The following is a 23,638-nucleotide window of genomic DNA, read 5'->3' on the forward strand; positions in this document are numbered from 1 at the left end:
GAACATAAAATGAACCAATACATCTATTGGTTGCCAATGTGATCCCACACGTGCTCAACCAAGTCATTTTAAAGATCCAAATGAGTGTGCCAATCACGCAACTCACGATGGAATTGGACATACTGTTCAAATGTGGCCGGTTCTTGGTGTAGGGGCTCAACATTTTCACCTTGATAATCAAATCCTTGGTCGAAGATACTCTCAGTACGCTCGTCCTCGGCGATCATGTTGTGCATGATCACACAAGCAGTCATCACCTCCCAAAGCTTCGTTTCATCCCATGACAGTGCAGGGTTTCGAACGATACCCCACCGGGATTGAAGCACACCAAAAGCACGTTCCACATCCTTTCTAGCACTCTTTTCCATTTAGGCAAATCTCTTTCTCTTCTCACCTTGGGGCTTCGACATTGTCTTCACAAAAGTTGACCACTGAGGATATATACCATCAGCTAGATAGTATCCCTTATTGTACTGGTGGCCGTTGATCTCAAAGTTGACAGGTGGGGAGTGGCCTTCTGCAAGCCTTGCGAAAACTAGAGAACGCTGCAACACGTTGATATCATTGTGAGAACCTGTCATGCCGAAGAAAGAATGCCATATCCAAAGATCCTGCGAAGCCACCGCTTCTAATATGACAGTGCCCCTTGTACTGGCCCTGACAAGCAAATGGACAGTTCTTTCACTCCCAGTGCTTACAATCTATGCTGCCAAGCATGCCTGAAAAGCCTCTAGCTGCGTTGGTATGGACGGGCGAGGGCTGCGCGGTGAGGAGGCAGCCGGAGAATAGCGGCGGCGCCGACGGCGGGGCGGGGCGGGGAGAGGGGGTGGAAGGGTTGGAAGCGAAGGGACTGCTAGTGTCCCTGACAGGCGGGCCACGGGGGGACAAGGGCGTGCGGCAAGCCCGTTCGCGCGGTGTCCGATTCACCCCAAACTCGACGTAAGTTTGGGCCGAGATGGGTCGAAAACAGACGGAATCCGGACATGTGTCCGTTTGGAGCCGCGCGTTGGGCCGCACTATTCGTCCATTCTACCCCGAACGGACGCACCCAGGCAAGATAGGGTCGCGCGGTGGAGTTGGCCTTAATATTTTCTTCTATAAACTTTGTTAAAATTTACAAAGTTTGACTTTGACCGAAGCTAATATGCGAAGTAAATAAAAACGAATGAAGTAAATTATTTATATCCTTACGCTAGCCCAACATACTATGCTCGATTTGCACCGCTGGAGTCTGCATGGGCTGCATGCCGTCAACCAAAGACGCCCATGTTACCCAATCGTCTTTTGCTCACTGCACGCAATCCGCAACCGCCGTCACTGTGCCGATTCGGCCTAGGCCCAAGAGATAAGTGTACTACTCGCACCGCACAGTTCTGTTCGCTTTCCTTACCAAACAAGGACCGGAGCCTGAGCCAAACATTTACTCCAGTGGTTTAACTCCTTAGGCTGGTCATAGTGGGGAATAACTTAAACTAGTAACATACATATGTTACTAATCTATGTTACTACCTTCATAGTGGGTAGTGTCATAGGTGTGGTAACATAGTTGCCTTTATTTATTACTTTGTAGACTTATTATGCATTGGAAACCGCTATGTGATGGTAACATATTATGTTACTCTATTTGCCTCTTTCCTCATTAACTACTTACCACATCATCATTTTTGCTTATGTGACATCTATGTTACTACCTATGTTACTCCCATTATGACCAGCCTTACCAAAACCGCATGCGGCGGCGGCAGCAACCGCAGCAGCAGAGGACCGCAGCAGCAGAGTACTCTCGTCACACACCCTACGAATACCGTGTGACGCCTTTAATGGCAGCAGACCGGAGGCCAGCCCAAGTACAGTTGCCAAATACCAAACGAGGACCGGGCCCCTAAATTTAACCCGAGCCGCCGCTCACCTACGCGTCTCCCTTTCCTCGGCCCCTCGGCCTCCGCCTCCACCCCCACCTACGCGTACGCCCCCAATCCGAGGCCAGAACTTTTAAGGCAGCACGGGGAGGGGCAGTGCAGAAAGCGAAACGCCCAGCCGGTCCAGTCCAGTCCGGTCCAGCGGGGGCACGCAGGGGAGGGGAGAGGAGAGCAGAGGGGAGGCGGCGATGGCGGTGGGCGCGAAGCTGCACCTCTCGCCGGCCGCCCGGCGCCCCACGCTGCCGCAGCTCCTGGCCGTCGCGCTGCTCTGCTCCGCGTCCTACCTCGCCGGCGTCTGGCACCACGGCGGCGGCGGCGGCTCCCCCTCCCCCGTATCCATAGGCACCACCACCGCCGCCTCCGTCGCCTGCGTCTCCCCCACCACGCCCGCCGCCGCCCGCGTCGTCGTCGGCGGCGCCCCCCTCGACTTCGCGGCGCACCACGCGGCCGACGACACGGAGGCGGCGAACGCCACGGCGCCGGCGCGGCGCGCGTACGAGGCCTGCCCGGCCAAGCACTCGGAGCACACCCCCTGCGAGGACGTGGAGCGGTCGCTGCGGTTCCCGCGCGACCGGCTCGTGTACCGGGAGCGGCACTGCCCGGCGGAGGGCGAGCGGCTGCGGTGCCTCGTCCCGGCGCCCAGGGGGTACCGCACGCCGTTCCCGTGGCCCGCCAGCCGCGACGTCGCCTGGTTCGCCAACGTGCCGCACAAGGAGCTCACCGTGGAGAAGGCGGTGCAGAACTGGATCCACGTCGACGGCGACAAGTTCCGCTTCCCCGGCGGCGGCACCATGTTCCCCCACGGCGCCGGCGCCTACATCGACGACATCGGCAGGCTCATCCCCCTCCACGACGGATCCATCCGCACCGCCCTCGACACCGGCTGCGGGGTAATTAAATTAAACTAACTGTTCCATTCCCAATCGCCTGTCCTTTGATCTCACGATAATCGCATGCCCAAATGAAGCGTCTTATGATAAAAATCTTGGTGAGGGGGTTAATTGGGGTTTAGGAACAGGGGACGGGGATCTCGGGAATGCCGGAATGGGATTTGCTTTTTGAGAATTATTATGAGAACTCGGAATGGGATTTGCTTTGCGGGTGTCTGAAGTTTCCAGACCGCATGATCGTGGTCCGGGCCTTGTGCGCAAACGGGTCTGGCCCGGGAAGGAGCTTTACTCTTTCAGAAAATCAGATTTCATTCAACTTTTCACACTCTGTAACGTAGCCAGCTGTAGTGAACTGTAGCACACTGTTTATAAAGTATCCCACGTGCACAGCAGTTAGAAATCTGCACGCCGAGCCTGTCATTTGCGTTTGTTCTTTGCCGGACCAGATTCTCGGAATTCACTAGCGTATGTGCTGTGTGCAGTGATGTTGAATTGGATTGCCCTGTCACAGTTCCACCGCAAATCATAGTGGCAGCCCTGCGTACTCTAACGAAGATCAGCAATTGTTGCTATTTTGACTTGGGCATTTTGATCTGTTTGTTTGGCCGATAAACTGATTGCATGCATCCGAATTTGGTTTTCAGTTACTGAAATGTGGTGCATTGCGCTGCTCTCTGCATGCAGGTGGCGAGTTGGGGAGCGTATCTGTTGTCACGCAACATCCTGGCCATGTCGTTCGCTCCGCGGGACTCGCACGAGGCGCAGGTACAGTTCGCGCTGGAGCGCGGGGTGCCGGCGATGATCGGCGTCCTCGCCTCCAACAGACTCACCTATCCTGCGCGCGCCTTCGACATGGCGCACTGCTCCCGCTGCCTCATCCCCTGGCAGCTCTACGGTATGTACCCCTCTGATCGCCCCTCGAACTCGAACCATCAGGCATCGATAGATTTTCAGTGGCCTTAATGTGCTGCACATGGACACGCAGATGGCCTGTACTTGATCGAGGTGGATCGCATTCTTCGTCCTGGGGGCTACTGGATCCTGTCCGGGCCACCGATCAACTGGAAGAAGCACTGGAAGGGGTGGCAGAGGACCAGGGCGGACCTGAACGCAGAGCAGCAAGCCATCGAGTCAGTCGCCAAGAGCCTCTGCTGGAAGAAGATCAAGGAGGTTGGCGACATTGCGATCTGGCAAAAGCCTACCAACCACATCCACTGCAAGGCCTCCCGCAGAGTCATCAAGTCCCCGCCGTTCTGCTCCAATAAAAACCCAGACGCTGCCTGGTAAAGTAGTTACTCGATTACTTACAGTGCCATGTTATTATCCATTTTGAACTCCAGCTCACGGCCATGACTCATGACTGTAGGTACGAGAAGATGGAGGCTTGTATAACTCCGCTGCCGGAGGTTAGTGACATCAAGGAGGTCGCCGGCGGTGAGCTGAAGAAGTGGCCGCAGAGGCTCACCGCCGTGCCACCCAGGATTGCTAGTGGCAGTATTGAGGGGGTCACTGCCGAAATGTTTAACGAAGACACCAAGTTATGGAAGAAGAGAGTCGGGCACTACAAGTCCGTGATAAGCCAGTTTGGGCAGAAGGACCGGTACCGCAACTTGCTGGATATGAATGCGCGCTTTGGCGGCTTCGCTGCGGCATTGGCGGGTGACCCTATGTGGGTGATGAACATGGTCCCAACCGTTGGAAATTCAACCACCCTTGGGGTGATATACGAGCGCGGCCTCATTGGAAACTACCAAGACTGGTGAGTTTTCGTACTGCAAACATGGCTCCTCTATGCCGGTGATGAGGATCATGTTTTTGTTGGGGTGTGTGACCTCTCTGTATCTCTGCAGGTGCGAGGGCATGTCCACCTATCCCCGGACCTACGACCTCATCCATGCTGATTCGGTTTTCAGTCTGTACAAGGACAGGTAAACACAAGCCGCAGTACTATTTAGACAGTGATTGGTTTTCTTGTTCTTGGCTAGTTCAAATTATGTAAAAGCTGTTTTCACCTGGTTACAATCTGATAAATTTGAGCTTGTGGTTTTGCAAGGTGTGAGATGGACGCCATCCTGCTGGAAATGGACAGGATCCTGAGGCCGGAGGGCACGGTGATCATCAGGGACGACGTGGACCTGCTAGTGAAGATAAAGAGCGTCGCGGACGGGATGAGATGGAATAGCCAGATCGTGGACCACGAAGATGGTCCGCTCGTCCGGGAGAAGCTCCTCCTTGTTGTGAAGACATACTGGACACTCGGGGACGAGAAACAATAGCAGCACCCCGAAATAAAAGCATGAGAAATGAGAAAATCGACAGATACTGGGCAGATGCCACACACATCCGGCTTCCTCTCACCGTGTTCGCCCTGTGGTTTTGAAGTTTCATCTTGTTTGGGTAGTTCGTTTGGTGAAATAGTGAAACATAGTGGAGACATGCCCACGTCTGTTCACAGAGGGCAAGCCTGCCAAGATTTTGACATGGGGAAGGACAGCCAGCCAGCCAAATGGGGTTGACAGAGATTTCATTGTGTTTCTTGCTGTACAAAGTGTTGGTTATGTGTAAGTTCCCCTCGGCTGTTCTGCCCTCCTTACTGAATCAGACCCAAGAATGTTAAGAGTACTATTATCTTCGGTGATTTGGCTCTTAACTTTTCTTCCGACGGGAGTAATTTGGTTCCAACTGGTTTGACCGTGACGGTAAAACCAGGCTAACCTAACTGCTAACGGCACGTAACTCGTCGTGAAACAGCCGCCGTGCTAAATGCATGCGCGGCGTTTCCGTCCATGCGCATGGGGCTGCCGCTCTGAACTTGACCATTGCCTTTAACCTTCCATTTGCCTTTGACCTTCCATCTGGTTGTAAGTTTGGTGTACCATACCGAATGCAACCGTAGCTCAAGCTTCAGCTTTCAGCTTCTTTCTTTCTTTACAGCATAAGCCTGTTTTTCAGAGGAAAAAGGACGAGCTAACAATTACCGATACTTTTAAGTGAAATAAGGAGGTTATATATCATTTTCTGGGTCAGCGTCTCCCCGATTTTTTGTGCACACGTCAGGGTCGGTGCTGAAGACAGACAAGGCAAAATTTGCCCAAAATCTGCCAGAAAACTGTCAGCCAAGTGAGCGGATTTCGTGGCAGATATATAACACAAATCTGTCCATGTCATGCCATACTGTTCTGTCCTCCACAGAGACACGTTTTGTTTTGCTGCAAAATATAAGAACTTAATTAGTGGCACCTTTTTTCTTCTTGAAAAAGGGAACATAGTACAGTAAAAAAATCGCATAGTACGTACATGCTACTCAGCGGTGAAAAAGAAAAGCGAAACTTAAATATTTATGTGACCACTCCAAAAAATATTACTAGCACTAAACTTTAGGACACTGGAAAAAGGTGGATCTCGCAAAAAATAATGACGAATTGACGAGTCCACCTCCACTAGTAACTACTCCCTCCATTTCGAGTTACTTGTCGTAGATATGGATGTATCTAAATGTATTTTAGGTCTAGATAAATCCATTTCTGCGACAAGTAATTTGAAACAGAAAGAGGGGCTGGTCCCTAACAGCAGGAGCAAACGAACAAACACTGATCGGGTGGCGAATTCTCGGGCGGCATGCATTGAATTGAATTGATATAGAGACTTTTGGACACAACCGGAGGCCCCTCATCCGCAGATTCTCAGCTTACAAGCTACTCCTACTATGGCCAGAGTCAAGCTCACCTAACACTGCGTAGTACACTATGGCCAGAGCCATTGTTATTTTGGAATCGGTCTTGATAGTTAAATTTAGGGTCAAAGTTGAAGCACCGAGATAGAGAAAACACTACATTGTAAAATGGAGAGAGTACTAATACTATAGAGCCTGCGCCTCTCCGAGATCTGCATGCAGATAGTCGGCTGGTCAGTGGTTGAGCAATGGGGCAGGAGCCAATCAGCCAATGGCACTCTAGGATCCACATAGGATGCCACCGGTGGAGTAGTTAAGAATCTCTGTCACTGACTTGACATGAGATGATGAGAAAAATAACAATGGGTGCACAATCATTGGTCCTCTCCTGCCAGACCGCGACGTACACTGATGGTAGTGGAGTACTGCATTATAGAGCTCGTTCACCCGGCTGTCCAAACAGTCGTACGAAACGCAACGAGAAGGAATTGAGCTTTGCATGCAGCAACCTTGGTACTGCTCCCAGCTATACGGTGTGATCTGACCGGACAGAGGCTGCTAGGACAGCCGGAAAGCGTGCCTGCAGGGACGTCCCCGGCTGGTTGGAGGAGGCGGGAGATTCCGTGCTTTGGTCTGATCCGAGACTGAAGCCCGGGGCGATTTGGATCAGGCCGCTCCGGAATTCACGTGCTGCGGCATGGAAGAGGAAAATTCTCTGCTCCGGCTGGTGCCCACTGTCTGGCGCCAAAAGGAAGCTCGGGTGGGAGTAGGAGGAGCAAAGCACTTTCACGGTGGTCTGTCCTGTCGATGCTACTAGCAACGGGGGGAAATGGCCAAAAGAGCGTGCAGCGGCCGAGCTCAATGGAGCTCTCTTTTTTTCCCCAGCCAACATGCTATTTCTGCACCTCAAGAAAATCTGAAAAAATATACACAAACATATATATACACGTACAAATTTTCATGGACACATATGTTCATATGTTTTTTTAGCACAGCATATGTTCATATGTGATGTACACAAAAAAGACAAAATACATAGATTAAAATGGGCTTTTGCATTATTGTCTTTGGGCCAGATATTTGTCTTTTTATTTTGTGTATCATGTAAATAATCAAATTAGTTGATGAAACTTTATACACACTTGAATAACAAGTTTTTTTTTTGACATTTTTAATTTATTTATTTTGAAAACTTTTAATTAATTAATGTTGAAACACAGACTCGATGCTTTTTGTAACGCCTCTCTCGGGGAAATGGTGGGATGAATGAGCCGCACCTGCACGGACAAGCAAGAGTCGAGTCAACACCACTGGTAGGAATTACCAGCCATGGTAGCCGCGACATCAAGGGAGTCAGACGATGCGTTGATTTGTCGCCAGCCGTGCGAGGTTTTCTCGTTGTGCGTTGTGTTGAGCAGAGTACAACAAAACATACACAAAACTAGGAAATGCGGCAGGGATGCAAACTGGGAACCTATAGGATAGTTTATTTTGTTGAACTAAGAAGGGTCGGAGGGTATCCTCAAGGTTTCAAATCAACATACCTAAAACGCGGTGAGTGACATTGCTCGATACTGTAATAACTAACGAACATACATGCAAATAGTCCAACTCTAGGCCTCAGGTGATCATCGCCCCCAACCACATCAAGACAGGCATTGCTGCGTGGGCCTACCACTACCAGTGCCAGAACCCATTACTTCATAATACATTTTTATCTCGTAAAGTACATTCTAAATAACTAAGAATTTTTTTTAATTAATAGGTTATGGAAACATTGCTTAAATTAGTTTGAAGAAGGAAAATGTATATTGCAAAAAACGGAAAATATTCATGTACTCGGGATATAAATATCCATACATTTGAAATGTAGTAATAAATAGGAACTTTTCGGGTTTGACATCACATTGGGAAAAGCTATAAAAATGCCCGTATTTTAAAAATGTATATATTAAATAAAAATATCACATATTTGAGAACAATTCATATATTTGCCCCCCAAAAGAACGAAAATATAAGAAAACACAACATGAAATAAAAAATAATAATAAAGTTAGAAAGTGGAAAAGGAAAAGGAAACTAGAAAAAGTGAAAGATCAAAGGAAAGCGTAATAAGAAAGAAAAAAAACTTGAAATCTAGAAGATGAGGTCCATACACACGCTTCATCCGAAAATGGCTCATATTCTTCGCTCATGGCATACAATAGGATTTGCCATCGCAACACATGGTACGTACCACTTAAAGGGACGTCGCTCACGATAACCATTCACATGGGCCTTCCCTATTATTCATTACTAGTTAATTGCCCATGCATTGCAACAGAGGCATGCGTATTCTATTTGTTCAACAACAATTGTGTCTTATACTCTATGGCTCATGCACGCCATATTCCAGCTATTGGTAAGACTAGGGGTAGGGGAATTCAATAAAAGTTTAGATATAGTTGAATTTATGATAAGATTCGATATGATTTGGGTAGGGGTAGGGGAAGGCAACACTATTTTTGATTAATTATTAAGATTTGATTTAGTTAAGATATGATTTTTTAGCAAGATCTGATTGAGTTAATGTAGAACATGATTTTCAGTAGGAGAAGGAAAGGAAAGCCCGATTTGATTTAGATTATTCCAAACTAGAAGGCGTGGAGGGGATGAACCAAGGTAGTTGACAGACAAAAACCAACGGGAAGGGTTGAGCAAATCGGTTTGGTCTTTAGTGGAAGGGAGAAAAATCAGCCATAAAGGAATGGTGGGAGGTGAGGCGAACCTACTTACTCTCATTTAATAGTAGAGACTAGCTAATTATCCGTGCATTGAATGGGCATGCAAATTCGGCTATTCTAATGGTTTAACGTCAATCTTATCCGACATATTCCTTAGACCCACTATATTATAGATTAAATTTTATTTGAGTATGAGTATGGCAAGGCAAATAAAGTTTTGATTTAGTTGAGGTTTTGGTAAGATTTGATTTGATTTGGGCATGGGCAAAGGAAGGCAAGGCACGTTTTGATTTTGGCAAAATTTGTTTTAAGCTATTTAATTATTGCAGGACATGGTTTTGGGAAATTATTGATTTACTTTAGATTATTTCTATTTACTTCATTTATGTAGGTTTATATTTTGTTTTGTGTGGCATCGGTTAAGACTACCAAAAAGAAAAATCAGCGGAAAACCAAATAGGGAGGGGGGTGGGGAGAAAAAAACTGGGGGCGGAGGTGAGACAAACCTGCCACCCCCTTTAGTAGTAGAGAGTATCTTGTCTTCCATTTTTATTTCTAATTTCTTTCCTTTCCTTTTCTTCTTTCTCTTTCACTTTTCTGTTTTACATTTGTTGTGTTTATTTTGTTAATTTTAAATCATTATTTTTTCTATTCTAAATAAAATTATATTATTTCACCTTATTTGTGTTTGTTTTTGTCAATGTCCAATCATTTTTACCTTTTTAGGTAAGCACATGAATAATTTTTGTGGGATACTCTTTTTTTAGGTCGAACACTTCTTTTATAACATGTGGACTATTTTTTAAACATGAACTTCTCTTTAAGATATATGGACATTTCATCTCACATACAAGACCATTGTTTACAATATACATGAACATTTATTTTCATACATGTGAATATTATTTTGCAGCACTTGAAGGTTTTTTTTCTTATCATCAAACTAATTTATATCTTTCGTAAAACATTTTTTAAGTATACATAAACCTTTTTCTTGAAATGTGTGCAAAATAGGTGAAACATTATTTTTGCAGCTTATGGGAATTTTTCTTACCATTAAAATGATTTTATAAAACTTCTATTTTTTCTTTTAATATTTATACTGAAAAGGAAAATGTAGACTTACAGTAACTGCAATATTATTCCCTAAAAAACAATAAGTGCAATATTTGCCAGCCCATGGCAGCCCAAAGAGAGCGACGCATGAATGAACGGCCCAATAAGAAAGAGTACAGTAGTAGTGTAATTCAGAGAGACCACAGCATTGCCACACCAACCCCAACGAGTCAGGCAACCACTGTTCTCCTCACAACCTTTACGTTTGACGATGGCTCACCCAAAGCACGCCCAGAATCGCGCCCGCTGCTCTTTACATACAGATTGACCGTTTCTACCCGTTACCCGATGCGCCTGGCTGGCTTTCGATTGATCACACGAGACATGTAGAAACCACATGCGTTTCCAACCTAGTTAGATAGAAGGATGGACGCCTTGGCGGGGCTCTCGGCCTTTGCCGCGGTGGCGCTGCCGCTCCTCCTGCTGTACAGCGTGCACCGGTGGAGGAACCCTCGGTGCAACGGCCGGCTCCCGCCGGGGTCCATGGGCCTCCCGCTCGTCGGCGAGACGTTCCAGTTCTTCTCCCCGGACGCCTCCTTGGACGTCCCTCGCTTCATCCGAGACAGGCTCACGAGGTACGCATACTTTTTTCATCCCTGACGAGTGGCGAGGCCCAAGCGAATTACATGGGCCAGTTTCTCATAGAGGCTTTGGTGCGAGATTTTGTATAGGTACGGCCCGATCTTCAAGACGAGCGTGGTGGGGCACCCGGTGGTGGTGTCGGCGGACGAGGAGCTGAACCACATGGTGTTCCAGCAGGAGGGGGAGCTGTTCCAGAGCTGGTACCCGGACTCGTTCGTGGAGATCCTCGGCCGCGACAACGTCGGGGAGCAGAAGGGCACCATGTTCAAGTACCTCAAGAACATGGTGCTCAGGTTCTTCGGCCCGGAGAGCCTCAAGGAGTCCATCCTCCGCGACGTCCAGCGCGCCGTCTGCAGCTCGCTCTGCACCTGGTCCACCCTGCCGGCCGTCGACCTCAAAGAAGCCGTCTCCACCGTAAGCCTAGTCTTGTGACGCTCTGGATTATTACACGTGGTATTCACTGTTCAGGTTATGTTGCTACCTCGCGTACGGTGTTTGATTGCAGATGGTGTTTGAACTTTCGGCGAGCAAGCTGCTCGGCCTGGAGCCGTCGAGGTCCAAGGTTCTACGGAAGAGCTTCTTCGACTTCGTTCGAGGGCTCATCTCCTTCCCGCTCTACCTGCCAGGAACAGCCTACTACGCATGCATGCAGGTGATCAACGCGAACGCTAAGTCGGTCAGTAGTGAAGGCTGTTCAGCCATGCATGCACTAGGGTCATCAGGGCATGTACAATGGTGCTATCTTAGAAGTGCCACGTAAGATAAATGATGAGATGGAGGAGAGAGAACTCATAAGAAAAGATTTGTCTTCTCTTATTTAAGATAAGACAAGAGAGGATCTCTTAGCACAATTCTCACCATGTTTTAAGGAATTACTAGTTATTAAAGATAAGGCTAAGATATAACCCATTGTAAACATACTTTTTTGTCATCTCTAAATTGCATGCAAGACTTAAGATAAGACTGTCTTATCAACCATTGTATATGCCCTTAACTGACTATGAGTAACTTTCAGGGACGGATGAGTGTAATGGAGGTGCTGCAGCAGGTGTTGGAGGAGAGGACGAGATCAGCTGAGGCGGCCGGAGGAGGGGAAGCACGGTGCCACGGCGACTTCCTGGACTACGTCGTCCAGGAGATCACCAAGGAGAAGCCGGTCCTGACGGAGGGAATGGCGCTGGACCTCCTGTTTGTGCTCCTCTTCGCCAGCTTCCACACCACGTCGCTGGCCATCACCCTGGCCGTCAAGCTCCTCACCGACAACCCTCGCGTCCTGGAGGAACTCACGGTGAGTCCTGTATGATCTTTACGTGCATGCTGAGCTGAGCAACTTCTAAATCTTTGTGATTTGGCTTGGGTGTATAGGTGGAGCATGAAACGATTCTGAACGAGCGTGAGGCAGGCGGTGAGACTGATGGCGACAGACTTACATGGAAAGAGTACAAATCCATGACATTCACATCCCAGGTCATAATCCATGACACGCATACCTTTAGCCGTACTAATAATAGTACGTTTATGCTGTCATAATCAGACGCACATGCATCATCTTCTACAGGTGATAAACGAGACGGTCCGACTGGCCAACATTGCGCCTGGCATCTTCAGAAAGACACTGAAAGATGTACAGTTCAGAGGTAATCATGCATACAAAAAAACAAAACATTGTGTCCCGATGTTACGATCTAAATCATGCATCCTGCGAAAACAGAAGAGACAGTAGCTAGTAGTATCTCTCAAATGACAATTATTGGCGACAGGCTACACAATTCCAGCTGGATGGGGAGTGATGGTCTGCCCTCTCGCGGTGCACCTGAATCCAGATATTTACCCTGACCCCCTCACCTTCAATCCTTCAAGGTTTAAGGTTTGTACTGGACCTCAATGCCCAACTCATGCAAGATCAAACAGCTCAACCCTATGTATGCACATAGTACACTTTATCTAGGACAACTGTGGTAATTTACTTAACTAGGGCGCCACATGCACACAGGATAAACTAGAGGCAAACCGTGGGTCAAGACACTTCATGGCTTTCGGAGGAGGTCTCCGGTCCTGTGTTGGAGCAGACTTCAGCAAGCTACAAATGGCCATTTTCCTTCACTTTCTTGTCACCAAATATAGGTGCCTCCATTGTTTTCTAATGAATCCACTTGGAGCCCAAAATTTTGTAATTGTTCATATCCTCCATTTCTTTGTCATCATTTGCTCCAACGTATTTCAGGTGGATACAACTAGGTGGAGGCAAGATAGTCCGGTGTCCAGGGCTGGAATTTCCTGATGGTTACCTCATTCAGATTAGACAGAGAGACTAATCAACACCTGCTTTCAAGTCATGCTAGCAGTAGGAAAAGCTTATATCACACGTGTACAATTGTTCTAGCATGTTGTTTGATGAAATAACAGTTGTGCAGAAGTATTTCTACTCTGTCATTTTTCTGCAGTTAAGTAAAAATACATCTTCAGAGATTTTCAAGCTTAGCCTAATCTATATAATAAGTAACAAAGACGACAAGTCAGCTTAACTTATGACCTATATGCATGCTTTGCTGAGGTGGCGCAGTTGCATGGATAGATTAGTACTACTACCTCCGTTCCTAAATACAAGTCTTTTTAGAGATTCAATATAAACAACATATGAAGCAAAATGAGTAAATCTACATACTAAAATACGTCTATATACATCCGTATGTAGTTCATATTAAAATATTTTAAAAAACTTTTATCTAGAAACGAAGGGAGTACAAAATAGGCGGCCTAGTAAGTTTCTCCCCTCGTGTTTTATTAAAATGGTTGAAATCTATAAACTCCGAAGCTCTATATTTTATCAAACCATGATACATTTGTACCCTTTCTTCGTTTGCTAAAAGAAAGTTTCGCATCTTTCATTGCTTTCTTCTATAATGAAAAGGCAGCTCACAAGCAAAAGGAAACAAGAAATTTAGATTGACCTATTATCGCAAAACTCATTTTGATGGCCCGATTTGGGTGTCCGTGATGGGGGAGAAAACTTGACAGTTTGAACACTGTCCAAAAATATTACATCCAAGTAAAGAGATTCAATTAGCAACACCCGAAACACTCCCATCCCATGGAGAACACGAGTGCCTTTAAATATTTGGGATATCTCTTCCCCATCCGCGTAAGCACACACCTCATTTTCATGCTAAGAGCATCACGGACCCCTAAAATGGACACGGTATCCGTCCGCAGACACGTCCGTGAAGCGTGATAGAGCCGGCCATCCAACCAAGCCCACATACATTTCAAAGCTAAATTGAATTAAATAGATGAATTTCATGCAAACCTGATACCAAATTCATTACATTTTAAACATATTTTAACTAAACAATACTGGACTAGGCTTTTTTAGTTAACCTAGTATAAATGATCGCCGGCCATGGGGGTACCCGTTCCCCATGACATGTCTCCCCCATGTCCAAGAAAGCTCACCAGCCGTCTGTGCGCAACGAAAAGTGAAGCTTGGGGGGGGGGGGGGGAGTAGTGGCTATTGGGAAACATGACAGGTTGGGATCACGCCTATGATCACCCAAGATCAATATGAAGATGCATAACAGGTTGGGATCACGATCATTACAGACACCGAGTTGCAGCAGAAGAAGGACTTGTCAGTGTAGAACGTACTTGGAGTCCCTCGATCCGTTGATGAACGATCCCTTGTACCACCCATGAACAGTCCCTCGAACAGAAGACCCAAAACACGGCCTCTCTACTTGGTTGCAAGTATGCAACCTTCACGATCCGGCAGCGCTTCGCCGTCCAAAGCTAATCATCGCTGGAGAATTAGAGGGAGAAGACTAGAACCATACGGGGATTCTAATTATGTGGACAAGAGGATTAGCCTAGCTCTAATTAGTCAATTAGGACCAACTAGAACTAGAAGAACTAGAGGAGGCTCCAAAACTTGTATATACAATAGAGCAAAAAACCCTAGTATATATAGAATGGAGGAGGAGGAGGGGGCAGCCACCAAGGAGGGAAAGACCCTCCTTGGGGTGCCGGCCATTGGGGAGGAGTAAGACTCCTCCCCAAGTACAATTCGCCCCCCTATAAGGCACATTTGCTCCCTTGGGTGTTTTGGCAATCAATGTCAACATACATATTATTGGACTAACAGTTCTGCCTAGAATATTTCAAATAAGTCCAATGGTGGCATGGCAAGGACAATAGGATTTGGAACCCACTCAAAATGTGAAGATTTTTTTTGGCTACCCCAAGACTCTATATTTTTGGTTTAGTGATCCAAGATCACATTGAGTCCCTTGGAAAAGCCAATACTATTAAAAGGGTATGAGGTATTGGTGATGAGGTTGTTGCTCAAGTACTCGGTGATATTGCTAAAAAAACCCTCAATCACTTTCCCAAACCACATCTATCCAAAACCCTAATTCATCATTTCGGCCCCACCGATATATTCCATTCCGGACCCACCGAGATGATCCTACTACTACCACAGCCAAAACCCTAGCTTTTTGGTCTGACCGAAATGGCTCTTGGTCCCACCAGATGGCCTGACCAAGTTTTTGTGATGAAATCACTTCCTCTCGGATTCACCGAGTGAAACTGATCGGAATTACCGAAACGCGGTTCAGCCTTTGCCAGTGCACTTCGGTCTCACTGAGATGATCTAGTCGGTCCCATCGAGACCCCCAACCTTCATATCTTTTGCACGGGTCGGTCTCACTGAGAATTTTAGTCGGTGCCACCGAGTTTGGTCAAAAGTGTGTAATGGTTGGATTTCATGTGGAGGCTATTTATACCCCATCCACCCCCTCTTACTCAGAAAGAGAGTCATTAGAACGAACCACAACCTCCACCATTCACTTTTTGAGAGAGAACCACCTACTCATGTGTTGAGATCAAGAGATTCCATTCCTACCATTTGAACCTTGATTTCTAGCCTCTTCAAGTTTCTTTCCACTCCAATCCTTCTCCTACCCCAAGCCAAATCCGTGAGAGAGAGATTGAGTGTTGAGGAGACTATCATTTGAAGCACAAGATAAAGGAGTTCATCACCAACACAACATCTATTACCTTTTGGAGAGTGGTGTCTCCTAGATTGGTCAGGTGTCACTTGGGAGCCTCCAAGATCATGTGGAGTTGAACCAATGAGTTTGTAAGGGCAAGGAGATCGCCTACTTCATGAAGATCTACCCGAGTGAGGCTAGTCCTTCGTGGACGTAAGCCATGGTGGAATAGACAAGGTTGCTTCTTCATGGACCCTTCTTGGGTGGAGCCCTCCATGGACTCGCGTAGCCGTTACCCTCCGTGGGTTGAAGTATCCATAAGCGTGGACGTATGATAGTACCACGCCAAAAATCTCTGTGTCTCCATTGCGTTTGCTCATTCCAATTCCCTTCTCTTTTACATCTTGCACTTGCATGCTTTACCCTTTCCGCTGATACTCTTGCTATGCTTGTGTAAAATATATTGCGTGCCCTTTAACATGTGCTAAACTCAACCTTAACTTGAAGAATCTTAAAAACTACTACTTTTACTTATTAAGGGTCTAATCACCCCCCCTCTAGACCCCTCTTCTCGATCCTACAGCCCGATATTCATCGAAACCCTTCTGGTGACCCTCAAACGCTTCCAGATCCCCTCGAAACTATTCTGAATATTCATGAAAAAATTCAACAAATATATTCTCATGACACCCATCCTACTAATACTCAGTAGATCATGATTTCCTTAAACTTGTGACCCCGTAGGTTCAGTAATTCATAGACATGAACGAAACCATTTGTTCAGTGACTGTCAGTGGGACCGTGGACGCCCATATTGATCCTTATGAGAACGAGAATGATATCCGAGTGAACCTATGGTTATCATGTGATGTTCCCTTTGTTTCGGGATACTTCACAAACCCGGGATGCATCAGTATCCTCCTGAGTCATCACCTTGCTCACTATACCAAAATCCTCATTACCGGTTATGTTCTTCTTTCTCATTATTGTGTTCTGGCATCCCCGTGACGTAGTCACCTATGTTTGGGCAGACAATGTTGGATGCCATCACACCGAGAGTGCCCTAGCCCCTAAGACTATCTCTCCATTGTCGGAGGAACAAATTCCACTCTCGAGCTATCTAGTCCCCTGTCAAACTTTCCAATGAATGATACGTCCATTTTGCATCATGTTTTTCTACTGTTATTTATAATGTTTTGATGCATAATAATGCTTCATGGAGTAATTCTAATGTATTTTCTCTCATAATATGCAAGGTTCACACAAAGAGGGAGAATACCGACAGCTGGAATTTTGGGCCTGAAAAAGCTATGTCAGGGCACCTATTCTGCACATCTCCAAATGATCTGAAAATTTAAGGAAAATTATTTTGGAATATAAGAAAAATAATGGAGCAAATAACTACCGGAGGGGGGCCACCTGGTGAGCACAAGACACCAAGGCGCGCCAGGCCCCCCAGGCGCGCCCTAGTGGGTTGTGCTCAACCCTGCCCACCTCCGGTGCCCATCTTCTGGTATATAGGTCATTTTTACCTAGAAAGAAAAAAATGAGAGGACTTTTGGGATGGAGCGCCGCCATCTCGAGGCGGAACTTGGACAGGAGCACTTTTGCCCTCCAGCGGAACGATTCCGCCGGGGGAGCTTCCCTCCCAGAGGGGGAAATCAAAAGCCATCGTCATCACCAACAACCCTCTCATCTTTGGGAGGGCAATCTTCATCAACATATTCAACAACACCATCTCCTCTCAAACCCTAGTTTATCTCTTGTGTTCAATCTTTGTACCGGAACCTCAGATTGTTACCTGTGGGTGACTACTAGTGTTGATTACATCTTGTAGTTGATTACTATATGGTTTATTTGGTGGAAGATTATATGTTCAGATCCATTATGCTATTTAATACCCCTATGATCTTGAGCATGCTTATCATTTGTGAGTAGTTACTTTTGTTCTTGAGGCCACGGGAGAAGTCATGTTGCAAGTAATCATGTGAACTTGATGTGTGTTCGATATTTTGATGATATGTAAGTTGTGATTCACTTAGTGGTGTCATGTGAATGTCGACTACATGGCACTTCACCATATTTGGGCCTAAGGGAATGCATTGTGGAGTAGTTATTAGATGATGGGTTGCTAGAGTGACAGAAGCTTAAACCCTAGTTTATGCGCTACTTCGTAAGGGACAGCTTTTGGATCCAAATGTTTAATGTTATGGTTAGATTTTATCTTAATATTTTTCTCGTAATTGCGGATTCTTGCGAGGGGGTTAATCATAAGTAGGAGGTTTGTTCAAGTAAGAACAACACCCAAGCGCCGGTCCACCTATGTATCAAATTATCATAGTAGCGAACACGAATCAAACCAACATGATGAAAATGACTAGATGAAATTCCCATGTACCCTCAAGAACGCTTTGCTTATTATAAGAGACCTTTTTGAATGTCCTTTGCCACAAAAGGATTGGGCTACCTTGCTGCATTTTATTTACCGTTACCGTTACTTGTCCGTTACAAATTATCTTGCTATCAAACTACATGTTACCGACTATTTCAGTGCTTGCAGAAAATACCTTGCTGAAAACCACTTGTCATTTCCTTCTACTCATCGTTGGATTCAAAACTCTTACTTGTGGGTCATCAAGACTCTTTTCTGGTGCCGTTGCCGGGGAGTGGAAATTGGTAAGGAAAACTTATTACTAAGTGCTGAAATTTATTGTCACTTTCTACTATGGTATACCATCGTTTGAGGGGTTTGTTCGGGGTATCTTCACCTCGACGGGAAGCACAATTAGTTGCCCCTCAACCTACTGCACCTACTTAAAATATTGGTTTTGAAATTTCTTCGGGTATGATAGAACAATTTCTAGCTTATCCTTATGCAGGAGATGGAACCAAACATCCTGGTATGCACTTTATCTTTGAAGGGAAAAACATTGACATGGTATAGGCTATGCGATGATATTGGATCTTGGAACTGGAATTGATTGAAATTGGAATTTCACCAAAATTTTTATCCTATGCATCTAGTTCATCGTGATTGGAATTATATATATTTATATATAATTTTTGGCCTCATGAAGGAGAAAGTATCGCTCTAGCTTGGGGGAGGCTTAAGTAAATGTTATATTCATGCCCCAATCATGAGCTCTTGAGAGAAATTATTATTCAAAACTTTTATGCTTGGCTTTCTCATGATGATCAGTCCATGCTCGATACTTCTTGCACTGGTTCTTTTATGAAGTAGACTATTGAATTCAGGTTGGTTCTTTTAGAAAGAATTAAACGCAGCTTTGAAGATTGGGAACTCGACGAAGGTAAAGAGTCAGGTATTAAGCTTGAGTTTCATTGTGTTAAATCTTTTATGAATACTGATGTTTTTCAAAAGTTTAGCACTAAATATGGACTTGACTCTGAAATAGTAGCCTCCTTTTGTGAATCTTTTGCTACTCATGTTGATCTCCCTAAGGAGAAGTGGTTCAAATAGCATCCACCTATTAAAGAAGAAATAAAAGAACCGGTTAAAGCTAAAGATGAAACTATCATTTACAATGTTGATCTAGTTGTACCTACTGCTTATATTGAGAAACTGAAAGATCGTGGATGTCGCCTAGAGGGGGGGGTGAATAGGCGCTTTAAAATAATTATGGTTTAGGCTTGAACAAATGCGGAATAAACCTAGCGGTTAATTTGTCAAACACAAAACCTACAACAACTAGGCTCACCTATGTGCACCAACAACTTATACTAAGCAAGATAAACAACTATGTGATAGCAAGATATATGACAAGAAACAATATGGCTATCACAAGGTAAAGCGCATAAGTAAAGAGCTCGGGTAAGAGATAACCGAGGCACGCGGAAACAATGATGTATCCCGAAGTTCACACCCTTGCGGATGCTAATCTCCGTTTGGAGTGGTGTGGAGGCACAATGCTCCCCAAGAAGCCACTAGGGCCACCGTAATCTCCTCACGCCCTCGCACAATGCAAGATGCCGTGATTCCACTAAGGGACCCTTGAGGGCGGTCACCGAACCCGTACAAATGGCAACCCTTGGGGGCGGTCACCGAACCCGTACACTTTGGCAACCCTTGGGGGCGGTCACCGGTACCCGTCAAATTGCTCGGGGCGATCTCCACAACCTAATTGGAGATCCCGACGCTTGCCCGGAGCTTTACACCACAATGATTGAGCTCCGAACACCACCAACCGTCTAGGGCGCCAAGGCACCCAAGAGGAACAAGCTCTAGGGTGCCCAAACACCCAAGAGTAATAAGCTTCTCAAACTTCACTTCCATGTATCATCATGGAGAACTCAAACCGATGCACCAAATGCAATGGCAAGGGCACATGGAGTGCCCAAGTCCTTCTCTCCCAATCCCACCAAAGCAACTAATGCTAGGGAAGAAAATGAGAGGGAGAACGAAAGAAGAACACGAAAAACTCCAAGATCTAGATTCAAGGGGTTCCCCTCACTTAGAGGAGAAAGTCATTGGTGGAAACGTGGATCTAGATCTCCTCTCTCTTTTCCCTCAAGAACTAGCAAGAATCATTGGAGAGATTGAGAGTTAGCAAGCTCGAAGAATGTCAACAATGGGGGAAGAACACGAGCTAAAAGGATAAGGTTCATTGGGGAAGAAGACCCCCTTTTATAGGTGGGGAAAAAATCCAACCGTTATGCTCACAGCCCGCACAGAGCGGTACTACCGCTAGGGCGGAAGTACCCCTTTGAAAAACAACAGCGAGGAGGCAAAAGGCCAGAAGAACCGCCGAAGCAGTACTACCGCTCGTCCTCACGGTACTACCGCTCGACCCCACGGTACTACCGCAAATGGTAGCGGTACTACTGCTTGCGAGCGGTACTAAAAAAATACATCCGGGCCTACCACCGCAAGACTTGGGACGAGTCTTTGGTCCGGAGCGGTACTACCGCTGTAGGAGCCGCGGTAGTACTGCTCTGGAGCGGTAGTAAAATATTTCATCCGCTCCAATTCGCGGTAGTACCGCTGTAGCCTTTTCAGAACACCAAAACTGCCACAACTTTTGCAAACGGACTCCGAATTCGATGAAACCAAGTTTGTTGGAAAGCTAGCGACAAGGGCTAACACAATCTTGAAAGAAATATCAATAAGAAGCAAATTAGAAAAGGCCCATAAAAAAATGGTGAGGACCCTTCCTCGGATAAGACCGGTAAAACCTACAACACCGAAAACATCATAGAAGACGCATGCGAACTCCGTTTTCGATGAAACCAAGTTTGTTGGAAAGCTAGCGACAAGGGCTAACACAATCTTGAAAGAAATAACAATAAGAAGCAAATTAGAAAAGGCCCATAAGAAAATGGTGAGGACGCTTCCTCGGATAAGACCGGTAAAACCTACAACACTGAAAACATCATAGAAGACGCATGCGAACTCCGTTTTCAATGAACTCAAGCTTGTCATCAAGATGACCATAGGCTCTAAGACTCAAAAAGAGAACCAAACAAGAACCAAGAAACATGATGCAAGGATGCAATGGTTTGAGCTCTTGACGAACGATACGATCAAGCTACTCACTTGAGAGCCCCCCTTGATAGTACGGCTATCGATCCGATAACCCGGTCTCCCAACTACCACCATGAGACCGGTAAAATAGAAAACCTATCAAGGGCAAACCTTTGCCTTGCACATGATCCACTTGAGTTAGATGATGACGATCTTGTCCTCCTCAAGATTGACCACCTTTCTTGATTGCGTTGGGTCGATGAAGACTAGATGATTGCTCCCCCATACTCCACTATGGGTGAGCCACTCTTCGGCACATCTTCACAAGTCCATTGACACCACAATGGATGGCAAGCTTCAAGCACTTGATCTCTTCGTGATTCTCCACTTGAAATTGCACACGGCAATCTTGATGACGATCACCACTTGATGTCATCCTTCCCATGGGTTGTATGATATCATCCTCTTGACGCAAGCCCATGGACACGTACCTAACCCCACATAGACTCTCACATAGACCATGTGTTAGTACACAAAGTGCAATGGACAATGCTTACCATACCATGGGATCACTTGATCCCTCTCGGTACATCTTCTACTCTTTGTGAGTTGATCAACTTGATTCACTCTTGACTTAGTCTTGATCAACCTTGAATCTTTCCAACTCTCTTCGTTTGGATGATGTCTTGAAGGTAAACATGAATGATCACACAATCTTCTTCTTCAAGACATGCTTGCAATAAGCTCAACTCTCAAATGACCAATCTTTGGATAATTCCTTGAATAGCACCTTGGTCGACACAAACTCTCCTTGAAACCAACACATGTACTCCAAGAAAAGCCTATGGACAAAACCTTCAAATATAACTCAAGGAAACCATTAGTCCATAAAGATTGTCATCAATTACCAAAACCAAACATGGGGGCACCGCATGTTCTTTCAATCTCCCCCATTTTGGTAATTGATGACAATCACTTTCACGAGAGTTTATATAAGGAATTATGCATCACCAAGCAATGCAACAACCAATAATGCATGTGTATGAGATGCAAATGCTTAGGAACAAAACCAAAGCAGGGATAAAACTCTGAAGACTTCTCCACAAAACTCTCTGAAACTTCTCCCCCATTGGCATCGATTGCCAAAATGGGCGAAAAGCATAGAAGGCCAATATAAATTGTGTATTTCTCAACAAGAGAGTGGAATGCAATACACATATCCAACGGTAATACTTGGAGGAAGACAAACTATATTGAGGCCCAAAGATTGCAAAAGGAATATATGCTACAAAGACATAACAAAGAGAGAAACAAGCAATCAAGCAATCAAAAGATATCTATTGAAGCAAGCTATCAAAAGATACCAATTGAACCAACTAGGCCAATGATCCTACGAGCCACATGGCTAAAAGATATTATGATATGAGCAAAGGAGTGTTCTAAAGAAACTAGAGAGGCTCCCCATGATTCGTGCACACATAAGAATATTTGAATTTGGAAACAAAGTGCACAAAATAGGATCATAGCTCCCCCAGAATCAATAGAAACTTACAACAAGTGCAAGAGAGCATATAGGAAACTAAGCCTAGTACTTGCAACAAACACATGGTTGAGCAACAAGTAAGAGAGGCAACTTAAGAGTGGGCTCAACCAAAAAGATGTATGTGAGTCAAGGCAATGCACTTGAGAATACTAATGTATAGAAGAGCATTAAGCATCAATAAAGTCTTCAAAGAATGAGGCACACGGTGCAAGGCCTATCATTCCCACACACAACTAGCAAATGGGTTCACAAGCTTACTAATAAGCATATAGAGAACCTATGATTGTGACAACCCATGGTGAAGATAGAAGATGAAAGGCACATCAAGACGAGGGATGCCAATTAAGATGGAAAAAACCTCGTAAAGATAAGCATGAGGAAAATAATCTTCACCACACAAGAGCGCATCAAGATGCAACGAGATACGACACACACTCAAGGCAAAAGCTTTCACGGAGCCACCAAAGAAATAACAAGAGAGACAAGGTGGACGTGAAAGAAAGGATATCATCTAGAGATTTAATTTCTCTCAAGTGTATAAGGTTCTAGGTAGATGAAGTCATGATGATATATATCTACAAAGAAGGATGTACACCCGAAATAGTTACAACATGAAGGAACAAGATATCCAAAAGGAAGTCATACATATACCAACAAGATATTTGCTTGAGAGCATAGCACAAGTCTAGATATGGTCTTATTGCATATAAATGAATTCCAAC

General features: G+C 45.5%; 2 protein-coding genes across 2 annotated transcripts; both read left to right on the forward strand.

Moving 5' to 3' along the window:
- Positions 1-1,925: 1,925 nt before the first annotated feature.
- Positions 1,926-5,468, forward strand: LOC123190029 (probable methyltransferase PMT15). Its single transcript, XM_044602575.1, has 6 exons — positions 1,926-2,809; positions 3,494-3,704; positions 3,795-4,092; positions 4,176-4,568; positions 4,660-4,737; positions 4,863-5,468. The coding sequence occupies exons 1-6, from the start codon at positions 2,108-2,110 to the stop codon at positions 5,083-5,085; spliced, it is 1,905 nt and encodes a 634-aa protein (XP_044458510.1). The 5' UTR covers positions 1,926-2,107; the 3' UTR covers positions 5,086-5,468.
- A 5,127-nt stretch (positions 5,469-10,595) lies between these two features.
- LOC123190030 (cytochrome P450 87A3) lies at positions 10,596-13,322 on the forward strand. The gene is made up of 9 exons (XM_044602576.1): positions 10,596-10,896; positions 10,993-11,317; positions 11,409-11,555; positions 11,919-12,191; positions 12,269-12,370; positions 12,462-12,540; positions 12,664-12,770; positions 12,897-13,027; positions 13,128-13,322. Exons 1-9 carry the CDS (start codon positions 10,688-10,690, stop codon positions 13,216-13,218), a joined length of 1,464 nt encoding a protein of 487 aa, XP_044458511.1. The 5' UTR covers positions 10,596-10,687; the 3' UTR covers positions 13,219-13,322.
- The last annotated feature ends 10,316 nt before the right edge of the window (positions 13,323-23,638 follow it).

This window comes from Triticum aestivum, chromosome 2A (genome assembly GCF_018294505.1).
Source record: "Triticum aestivum cultivar Chinese Spring chromosome 2A, IWGSC CS RefSeq v2.1, whole genome shotgun sequence".
Taxonomy (NCBI): domain Eukaryota; kingdom Viridiplantae; phylum Streptophyta; class Magnoliopsida; order Poales; family Poaceae; genus Triticum; species Triticum aestivum.

What these genes read in the sequence shown, in the direction of transcription:
- LOC123190030 (XM_044602576.1), top strand. Translation starts at nt 10,688, where the DNA reads ATGGACGCCTTGGCGGGGCTCTCGGCCTTTGCCGCGGTGGCGCTGCCG. An exon ending in CCTACTACGCATGCATGCAG is followed by an intron (nt 11,556 to 11,918) that starts GTGATCAACGCG and finishes AGTAACTTTCAG; the next exon opens with GGACGGATGAGTGTAATGGA. An exon ending in CCATGACATTCACATCCCAG is followed by an intron (nt 12,371 to 12,461) that starts GTCATAATCCAT and finishes CATCTTCTACAG; the next exon opens with GTGATAAACGAGACGGTCCG.
- LOC123190029 (XM_044602575.1), top strand. Translation starts at nt 2,108, where the DNA reads ATGGCGGTGGGCGCGAAGCTGCACCTCTCGCCGGCCGCCCGGCGCCCC. An exon ending in ATTGGAAACTACCAAGACTG is followed by an intron (nt 4,569 to 4,659) that starts GTGAGTTTTCGT and finishes GTATCTCTGCAG; the next exon opens with GTGCGAGGGCATGTCCACCT. An exon ending in TTCAGTCTGTACAAGGACAG is followed by an intron (nt 4,738 to 4,862) that starts GTAAACACAAGC and finishes TGGTTTTGCAAG; the next exon opens with GTGTGAGATGGACGCCATCC.